The sequence below is a fragment of the Cervus canadensis genome, unplaced genomic scaffold (assembly GCF_019320065.1).
Source record: "Cervus canadensis isolate Bull #8, Minnesota unplaced genomic scaffold, ASM1932006v1 Scaffold_007, whole genome shotgun sequence".
Lineage (NCBI taxonomy): Eukaryota > Metazoa > Chordata > Mammalia > Artiodactyla > Cervidae > Cervus > Cervus canadensis.
The window spans coordinates 1-10,768 of NW_025091389.1; the positions used below are offsets into that span (position 1 = coordinate 1).

General features: G+C 39.3%; 1 protein-coding gene across 1 annotated transcript; it reads left to right on the forward strand.

Moving 5' to 3' along the window:
• Positions 1-6: 6 nt before the first annotated feature.
• On the forward strand, positions 7-5,049 carry LOC122436496 (dol-P-Glc:Glc(2)Man(9)GlcNAc(2)-PP-Dol alpha-1,2-glucosyltransferase). The gene is made up of 2 exons (XM_043460273.1): positions 7-585; positions 2,238-5,049. Exons 1-2 carry the CDS (start codon positions 397-399, stop codon positions 3,291-3,293), a joined length of 1,245 nt encoding a protein of 414 aa, XP_043316208.1. The 5' UTR covers positions 7-396; the 3' UTR covers positions 3,294-5,049.
• The last annotated feature ends 5,719 nt before the right edge of the window (positions 5,050-10,768 follow it).

The window sequence follows — 10,768 nt, forward strand, 5'->3', positions numbered from 1 at the left end:
GATCCTGTGCTTTAATCTCTTTATTTTTCGCTCCATACCCATCAGAGTTCCAGCAGGTATTTCCAGGCTTTTTAAAACTGTAGCATTTACAATTTAATCACCAAAAGACAGGCCCTCCGAAGAGTATGTCTTGGAAACTGAGTTTAAATTGTTGACTCCAGGTTGCTGATACTTTAACAGTCAGAAAGCAAATAGAAAAGACAATAAGGAAGACTTCTTTAGAGGAAGTGTCTGATTTGCCCTGATGTTAAAAGGACTCATTTAACTGTGTCATAGAATAACTTCCCAGAAATGCCTGATTATTAGTGAAGATGATGTTTCTGTGTCAGTCTTGTCAGTATAATCTGTTTCTTGCTTTTGCTTCATTGTTGACCTTTTGTTTTTAAGTGGGACCCCATGATTACTACATTACCTGGCTTATACCTGCTGTCAGTTGGAGTGGTCAAACCTGCCAGTTGGATCTTTGGATGGTCAGAACATGTTGTCTGCTCCATTGGAATGCTCCGATTTGTTAACCTTCTCTTCAGTGTTGGCAACTTCTATTTACTGTACTTGCTTCTCCGCAAAGTGCAACCCAGACACAAGGTTTGTTTCCAGAATAATTTAAGTTTATTTACAGGCAGGTCCACAATTATGGTGAATTTATTTTATGAAATTTGGTGGAAAATGTTTTTAACAATATTTGTATATATTTTGTAAAGTTAAAGCAAGTCTTCTACCTACCCCCATTTTAGATGTTTGTGTTTAAATATTTGAAAAACTAATTATAAAATATATAAATTTTCATGAGTTAAGTCAGTTCAGTAAATATTTATTGAGCTTATTCTGTGTGTTAAGCACTGAGACTACAGAGGTAAGTGAAGCAGTCTTTTTCTTATAAAACTTACGTCTTCATTAGGGGAAACAGATGTTACCTGGGCAGTTTTTTATGATTTAAGTATGCAGACCCTGGAGGTGAATTACGTGGGTTTGAATTTTATCCACTATTAATTGCGTTACTTTGGGCAGGTTACCCCTTAGTGACTCCATGTTTTCATTTGTTAAATGGGAAAAATATAGACTCAACCTCACAGGACTATCCTGAAGCATAAAGGAGCTTAATAAATGGAAGGTTCCTAGAATACTGCTGGATATAATAGTAAGGAATCAGTAAATATTAACTATAGTAGTTAGTTTTAACTTAAATGATTTCAGTAGTGTAAATTGTGGGATAACGATAGCTGTAAAATACTACAAGAATACAGAGAAGCAGCCTGACTGGGAAGGAAAGCTGTTGGTTACATTGGGTAAGACTTCACACATCAGGAAGATCATACCCAATCTGAATCTTGATGACAGATAGGGCTGTAGAATAGGAATGAATCCTGACAGACATAGCATAAGCAATTGTAGAAAGACATGGAGCAACAAGATACAGGGAATTGCTATTTGTAACTATAAGATTATAAAGTACAGGGATGTGAGGCTGTAGAAGTAGGTAGGAGAGAAGTCATGGGTATCCTTTTTATGTCATGAAAAGTATTCTAAACTTTATCTAGTAGGTGATGGACAGCCCTTAATTTTAATCAAAGGAATGGCATGATCTGGCTTGGTGATTTAGATTAACTGGAAGATAGAATTCAAGAAAATAAGAGTACTTTCAAATTCTGAAATACATTATCAGGCCAAAAGAAGATGTTTAACTTTAGATGAGCCCCACTATTTTCAGGAAGATCCCTGTAATTTCATCACAAAATAGTAAGATCATTGTGTGTGGTGGTATAAATGTTATATACATATTTAAATTCTCTCTGGTATAGAGTTTTGAGACTGCACTAGAAATTGGTGATGATGGCCAAATGAATGCTCATAGAAGGCTCACTGAAATGGAACCACTTGTGCTGTGTCCCATTCATCTCCATGTTCTCCATAGAATTGAGTTCATAGTCTTGCACACGGTAACTCCTTAACTGTTTGTTGAATGATTCAGTGTAATAGGCAATAGAAGCTTTCACACACATATGTTTTGTTTTATCGGCTTCCAAATTGCTAGGTGTAACTAAAAAGTATCAGAAAGTTCCCTCATAAATATATACTGTATTTTTGCAAAGCCAGGAGTAAGATTAATATTGAATAATTTTATTTATTTAGAACTCAGGCAGTTTTTGGTTTGTTTGTTTGTTTTAGTAAATCTCTCCCTTAGCTCTGCAGGAATAGCCTATTGGTTTTATTGTGAACTGTGTTTTCTCTTTTCATAGGCTGCCTCATGTATCCAGAGGATCTTGTCAACATTAACATTAGCAATATTTCCCACACTCTATTTTTTTAACTTCCTTTATTATACAGAAGCAGGATCCATGTTTTTTACTCTTTTTGCCTACTTGATGTGTCTTTATGGAAATCATAAAACTTCAGCCTTGCTTGGATTTTGTGGCTTCATGTTTCGTCAAACAAATATCATCTGGGCTATCTTCTGTGCAGGAAATGTCATTGCACAAAAGTTAACTGAAGCTTGGAAAACTGAGCTACAGAAGAAGAAAGAAGAGAGGCCTACCCCTATTAAAGGACCATTTTCAGAATTCAGGAAAATTCTTCAGTTTCTTTTGGCTTATTCAATGTCCTTTAAGAACTTGAGTATGCTTTTACTTTTGACTTGGCCCTACATTCTTCTCATGTTTCTATTCTGTGCTTTTGTGGCAGTTAATGGTGGAATTGTTATTGGTGACCGGAGTAGTCATGAAGCCTGTCTACACTTTCCTCAGCTTTTCTACTTTTTCTCTTTTACTCTCTTTTTTTCATTTCCTCACCTGCTGTCTCTTAACAAAATCAGGGCTTTTCTTTGCTTAGTTTGGAAACGGAGAATTCAGTTTTTTGTGATAACTTTAGTCTCTCTATTTTTAGTTTGGAAATTTACTTATGCTCATAAATACCTGCTAGCAGATAATAGACATTATACATTCTATGTGTGGAAAAGAGTTTTTCAAAGATATGAAATTGTGAAATATTTGTTAGTTCCAGTCTATATATTTGCTGGTTGGAGTATTGCCGACTCATTAAAATCAAAGTCGATTTTCTGGAATTTAATGTTTTTCATATGCTTATTTACTGTTACAGTACCTCAGAAGCTGCTAGAATTTCGTTACTTCATTTTACCCTATGTTATTTATAGGCTTAATATACCTCTGCCACCCACATCCAGACTTGTTTGTGAGCTGGGTTGCTATGCAATTGTGAACTTCCTAACATTTTATATCTTTCTGAACAAGACTTTTCAATGGCCTAATAGTCAAGACATTCAGAGGTTCATGTGGTAATATCAGGGATATCTTGAACTTTAAAAATAGACTTATTATTTAAACTATTTCTATAATGAAAACTAAGTAAGAAATTTTGGAATTTCTTTTAGACACTATGGTGACCCTTGGATCACATCAGATTTTTTGTTTTGACTACCAAAATATGTATTTTAAATACACATATTTAAATATGTATTTAAAATATGTATTTTAAATACACACACACATACATATATGTATGTGTATATATATATATGTTTATATATGTGTATATATATATAAACCTGAGGAAGTTAAATGGTAAAGAACTGAAGAAAATTTAAGACTTGCTCCATAAGCTTGAATAATAATGGGGAAAAATTATTTATAGCTATCATATTTCTTTAACACTTTGCCACTCAAAAAGCTTAGAAGCTTTTTATATACAGGTTTAAGAAAACTGAGCATGCTTTATAGTACTAAAACTTATTTATTAATTCTCTTCAGAAAAATTAGCAAAGTCTTTAAAAATATTTGCAATTAGGTAATATTGTTGATTGAAAAATTGTTTAACATTTTAGTAAATCTAATTTTAATCATAAGTAAAATAGACTCACATAGATAAATAAATGTTGTGAAATAGAGGCTTTTCTGTGTTTATCTAGGAATCAAGTGGATTTTTGTTAAAAATCTAGAGATGATGATGTCCTTTCACTGTTCCTAATGTGAAGCATATGATGGCCAAAGATAAATTGTGTTGATGATAATACCTTTTCAATTGGGTTTTCTTTCTGAAATACATTACTGTATTAGTATCCTATGGTGGCCATAACAGATTACCACTAATTTGTTGGCTTAAAAAAATCTTTCACAGATCTGGAGGCTAGATGCCTAAAATTAACGTGTCACCAGTGTTAGCTGCTTTTGGAGGCTCCAAAAGAGAATTCATTCCATGCCTCTCTCTTGCTTTCTGCAGTCCATGGTGTTCCTTTGTTCATAGATGGATTACTCCAGTATCTGCCTCTGTCTTCACATGGCCTTCCTCCCTGTCTTCCTTCTCTTATAATGACAATTCTTTCTCTTTGGATTTAAAGCTCACCCTAATCCAGGATAATTGCATGTCTAGATCTTTAACTTAATTATGTCTGCAAAGACTCTTTCCATATAAGGTCATATTTACAGGGTTCAAGTTCTTTTTGTGGAGCACTTTTTAACCCATCAAACTTACTAAAGGATATTTTTCAATAAGCTTCATAAAACTTGTAGGAAATAATTTCTTTGCTAAGATATTTTAAATAGCATCTTTTCTGAGAGGTTAAAAACAAGTGACTTGCAAAGTCACATAAAAACTAAAGATAGCTGGTATTTGATCCCATTATCCCCCCAAAATAATTAGAATTTAAAGGAAGTTTAGAAATTATTTGATCTAGTCTTATTTTGTAGATTAGGTAACAAATGTTTGGGTATGATTTAAGGGGAGTAATTTTGGATTCTGTGTCTACTATTTGGAGTACATTCATTTGAGTTGTCATTCCCTTACAGAGAAGTATTATTTGGATATGTTAACTTTGACATGTAAACTTAGAACTGTGAATAGAATTCATTTTTTAATCTAGTTTGACATTTGTAAATTTTTCAACTGTGAACTGTTTTCAGTGTTGGATTATGGTTCTCTGGGTTTCAAATAAGGAGTGAATTTGGAAAATACTCTTTATTTGCAAATATAAAATTGTGTACAAGTACAAATTACAAGTGTAGCCCTGAGTAATAAATACAAAGTCTTGTGTTGTACACACTCTTTGGGGCCAATTTGTATTCTATTCAGTGCTTACAAAGTAGATTGACTCTTTAGTTATAACCGACTGTGAGACAAATATTTTTACTGACACTTCTTTTTTTTTCAAATTAGACAAGAAAGCACACTTGAACAAATTATTATTTTATAATGGAGATATGAAGTCAAAATTCCCCCCAAAATATGTAATTTAGGGAAAACAAATTTCTTATCTGATGCCGTCAGTGCAGTGCTTTTAGTTTTTAGGCATATTTCTGAGACAAAAACCTTTTTTCCTCTAATGTAGTCTGGCAATAATGGGGAAATTATTCCACCCCATCAGTTAAGGAAATCATTGTGCTAATTCATTTTTAAGTGGAGAGTCCAAGCTGTTTTAAGAGATCATTTGAAATGCTGTGAATTAAAAGGTATTCTACAGCATTGCTTTTAGGAACATCCTGAAGTTTTATGTATTTTGAATATTTTTCAAGAATTACCAAATAAATATATATGTTTGACATTTTTTTTTAAAACAGACTTAACTGAATTATTGATTAGAAAATAATTCTTAGGGAGGTGATATGTGTATAATTGTGGCTGGATTGCATTATTATTCAGCAGAAACCAATAAAACATTGTAAAGCAATTTTCTTACAATTAAAGAATAAATTTTTTAAAAAGTATTGGTAAGCTATAGAGCCTTTGGGACCTTGCAGTTATTGCTGTTAAAGTCTATAAGTGGGATTATTTTAAAGAATATCATAAAAGGATTTGGTCCCTAAGTTTTTTATGCCCGGTAATACATCTTTTGAACTTTTTCTACCTTATATGAAATTCTGTAGACACAGTGTATTATCTTTATATATCATTAGTAAAGTTCCAATGTCCTGTGTTTCTTCACATATTATTTAAATTTTCTTTTAGTGGATACCTAGAAATCATTTCTCAGAGAAGGCAATGGCACCCCACTCCAGTACTCTTGCCTGGAAAATCCCAGGGACAGAGGAGCCTGGTAGGCTGCAGTCCATGGGGTTGCTAAGAATCAGACTGAGCAACTTCACTTTCACTTTTCACTTTCATGCATTGGAGAAGGCAATGGCAACCCACTCCAGTGTTCTTGCCTGGAGAATCCCAGGGACGGGGGAGCCTGGTGGGATGCCATCTATGGGGTCGCACAGAGTCGGACACGATTGAAGCGACTTAGCAGCAGCAGCAGAAATCTTCTCATGCATCTCCGTATTTAAATTATTTGGAAACATTTATAACTTATTCCTGAGTTTAAGCATAGCATGTCATTTCAGCAAGAGAAATTATATTAGCTTTCTGGTCTCTTCTTAAAGTTATTTCAGGAATGTGCTTAGCCTGTCATAAAGTACCTTAATAAAAGTGACTTAATTCATTTCTAATAAATAAATAGCTTAATGTAGTATATTTCTAGTTTTAGTTTAACCAACACCGGTCTTGACATTTTTTTTTTCTTTATAATTGTCTGAAGACCTGGAAAAGAGAAGAAAAGAAATACTCGATTTTTATTTATACCCTCTAAATAGTGAACTGTTATTTTAGGCTCACTTTGCAGTAAAATATTTCTATAAAGAAGTAAATTCATTAGGTTAGAGAACATTTATTATTTTTAAAATAATTAGAATTTCATTAAAAACACAAAAAACCTCATGCAAATAATAACAAAAAAGTTTTGTTTTTTTTTTAATGGTAATTTAAATACAATTCAGGAAACATGGACTAGAAGAAGCATTTAACATGAGAGTTAGAAATTCAGTATTTGACTGTGGTTTTGGAATCAATAAGGCAGGTTTTTTAGTCTTTGGTCCTCCCTTCAAATGAGAATAACATTTTTCTTAAGTCAGTGCTTGGCATCTATGTAGCCTTATTTCAAAAATAATTCAGTCCCTGCTACATATCCATAAACTTCATAAATGTGTCACAAAATAAACATTGTGTGAATGTATGCTGACTGAAGTTTTTTAGTGTGGAATGAAATGAATATCCTAGAAGTATGATGTGTAACCATAAGCTAACTTCAGGAAATAAATCACATATTTGAAAATGAGACATTCTAACCCTTTTTTGCCTAAGTTCCCTAGTTTTAATTTTTTTTATTTTGTGTTTAATATATGTATTTACTTGAAAATATATGTTGCTTCTATAATAGGATGTGTGTATTCTGTGTTCTCAGCTCAAAACTATTAGTGTGCATTTAAAATAAGAGAAGTAACTATCAACTGTTAAATTATAATAGAATTCTTGATTGTTACAAAACTTTCAAGGGAAGAGACTTCAACCAATTATGAATATTTTATGTTGTATTACTTAAACTGTATTTACTACTTTGGAGATTATTGTTGTTTAGGGTACTGTTTGGGGCTTCCCTGGTAGCTCAGCTGGTAAAGAATCCACCTGCAATGCAGGGGACCCTGGTTCGATTCCTAGGTTGGGAAGTTCCCCTGAAGAAGGGCATGGCAACTCATTCCAATATTCTTGCCTGGAAGAATCCTCATGGACAGAAGAGTCAAACAGAAATCAAATCCTCTCTAGTTGTGTTGTGCCTGGGGGTTCCTCTCTAGTTGTGACGTGGGAATCCTGTCTAGTTGCAGTGTGCAGGGAAGGGGGGCTCCGCTCTAGCTGCAGTTTGTCGGCTCATCTCTATTTGTGGTTGAGGGGGCTCCTCTCTAGTTGTGGTGTGCAGGGGCCTCCTTTCTACATGCGACGTCTGGGTGGGCTTTTCATTAGTTGCAGTGTGTGGGCTCCTCCCTAGATGTGGCAGGGAGCTCCTCTTGAGTTACAGCAGGAACTTGGGGTTCCTCTTGAGTTGCAGTGGGGTGGCTCCTCTCCAGTAATAGTGTGCAGGTGGCTACTGTCTAATTGAATCTGGGGATCCTCTCTAGTTGTGGTAGTTGTTCAACTCTAGATGTGACAATTGGGCTCCTCTCTAGATGTGATGTGTTGGGGTGCTCCTCTCTAGTTGCACTGTGCCTGGGGGGTCCTCTAGTTGTGGTATGGGAAATCCTGTCTAGTTGTGATGGGGGGGAAGGGGGGTTCCTCTCTAGTTGCAGTTTGTCGGCTCATCTCTATTTGTGGTTGGGGGGACTCCTCTCTAGTAGTGGTGGGGGGCTCCTCTCTAGTTGTGATGTTCAGGGGCCTCCTTTCTACATGTGTCCAGGTAGGCTTTTCACTGCACTCCTCTTGAGTTACTTCAGTGGGCTTATCTCCATTTGCAGCAGAGTGACTCCTTTCTAGGTGTGATGTGTCCTGGGAGCTCCTTTCTAGTTATGGTGGGGTGATCCTCTCCAGCTCTCGGGGGGGAGCTCCTCTGTCTTTGTGGTCGGGGTCTCCTCTCATGTTATAGCAAAGGGCTCAAGTTGCGCCAGATTCTCGATTCCTCTCGAGTTGTGGCGGGGGCCTTGGGGTTCCTCTCAAGTTGCAGCGGGGGACTAAGGGTTTCTCTCAAGTTGTGGAGGGACTCGGGGTTCCTTTGAGTTGTGGTAGGGCCTCCTTTCGAGTTGTCTTGGGGTGACTCCTCTCTAGCAGCGATGTGCAGGTGGCTACTCTAGCTGCACTATGGGGCTCCTCTCCTGATGGTGTGGGGGTCAACTCTTAGTTGTGGTGGGTGAGTTCCTTTCTAGTTGTGGTATGAAGGTGCCTCTCTAGTAGTTGTGGTGAGGGGACTCTTCTCTAGTTGTAGTATGGGGGGGGCACCTCTAGATTTGCAGTGGAGTGTTCCTCTTGAATTGTGGTGAGGGGTTCCTTTCTGATAGAGATGTGCAGGGGCATTCCTTCCCAGTTGCGATGTGCAGGAAGCTACTCTATTTGTGGCAGGGGGCCTTCTCTTTAGTTGTGGTGTGGAGGGCTCCTCTCTAGTTGTGGCAGGGGGCTTCTGTCTAATTGTGATGTGTGGGTGAGCTCCTCTCTAGTAACGATGTTCATGGGGGCTACTCTCTAGTTGCGGCTTGGGTTCTACTCTCGAGTTGTGCTGAGGTTGCTCCTGTGTGTTTGTGGTGGGGGGCTCCACTCAAGTTGTGGCTGGAGGCTCCTCTCTGTTTGCGGCAGAGGTGATCCTCTGTAGGTGCGATGTCCCAAAGGTTCCTCTCTAGTTGTGGCGGGGTGACATTCTCTAGTTTTGGCGCGTGGGTGCCTCTCTCACTGTGGCTGTGGGCTTCTCTCAAGTTGCGTCATAGGCCTCCTCTCAAGTTGCAGTGTGCGGGCTCCTCTCTAGTTGTTGGGGGGAGGGGGGCGTCTCCGCTCTAGTTGTGGAGGGTAGGGGGCTCCTCTCTAGTTGTGGCAGGGCCTCAAGTCTCTAGTTGTGTCGGTGGGCTCCTCTCTAGTTGTGTTGGGCATGGGTATTCCTCAATAGTTGCTGTGTGCATGGAGGCTCTTCAGATGTGGTGTGCAGGCTCCTCTCTAGTTGTGGGGGGCTCCTCTCGTTGCAATGGAGAGTCAACTCTCTAGTTGTTTGGGGGGACACCTCTCAAAATTTGGCAGTGAAATTTCCTTTCTAGTTGCATTGTACTAGGGGTTCCTCTCTAATTATGGTGGAGTGGCTCCTTCAAGTTTTTTCAGTAGTTCCTCTCTAGCTGCAATGAGCAAGGGGCTACTCTAGTTGTGGCGGGGGCCTCCACTCTAGCTTTATCAGGGGGGGCTCATCTCTAGTTGCATTGAACTAGGAGCTCCTCTCTAGTTGTGGCGGTGGGCCTCCTTTGAGTTGTTGCAGTGGTCACTTTCTAGTTGCAATGGGCGAGGGGTTACTCTCTAGTTGTGGTGGGGTTCAACGCTCTAGTTGTGGTGGGTGGTCAACACTCCAGTTGTGGTGGGGGGCTCCTCTCTAGTTGCACTGGGCAGGGATAGCCCTCAGTAATTGCAATGTGTGGTGGGGCTCTTCTCCAGACGTGGTGTGTGGGTTCCTCTCTAGTTGTGGCAGGCTGCACTTCTCTAATTGTGTCTGGGTGCTCCTCTCTTTTAGTGATGTGTGCTTGGGCTCCTCTCTTGTGGTGGCACGGTGACCTTCTCTAGTTGTGGTGGAGAGCTCCTCTTGAGTTGTGGCAGGTGACTCGGGGCTCCTCTCGAGTTGCAGTGGTGCTTCCTCTCGGGTCATGGTGGGGATGGGTCTGCGGGGTGGACAGTCCTGTCTACTTTTGGCACTGGGGGCTCCTCACTAGTTTTCATGGGTTTGGTCCTCTCTAGTTTTCAGGGGCTCCTCTCAAGTTACTTCAGTGGGCTTGTCTCTATTTGCGGCAGAGTGACTCCTTTCTAGGTGCAGTGTCCTACAGGCTCTTCTCTAGTTGTGGCAGGGGTATCCTCTCCAGCCCTGGCAGGGAAGCTCATCTGTCTTTGTGGCTGGGGGCTCCTCTCGAGTTGCGGTGGACCCTCCTCTCAAGTTGTGTTGGGGCGACTCCTCTCTAGCAGCGATGTGCAGGGTGATTCCTGTCTAGTTGCAATGTGCCAGTGGCACATAGTTGCGGCATAAGGCTCTTCTCTAGTTTCAGCGGGGGTCAACTCTGTAGTTGTGGTGGGTTGGATTCTCTCTAGTTGTGGTGTGCTGTCTCCTCTCTAGTTGTGGTGGGAGGTTCATCTTTATGTGCGTCAGAGAGGCTCCTGTCTAGGTGCGATGTCCAACGGCTACTCTCTTGTTGTGGCCAATGGCTTCTCTCGAGCTGTGGCAGGGGACTGGGGCACCTCTCAAGTTCTGGGGATGCCTCCTCTCAGCTTGGGGTGTGGATGGCTC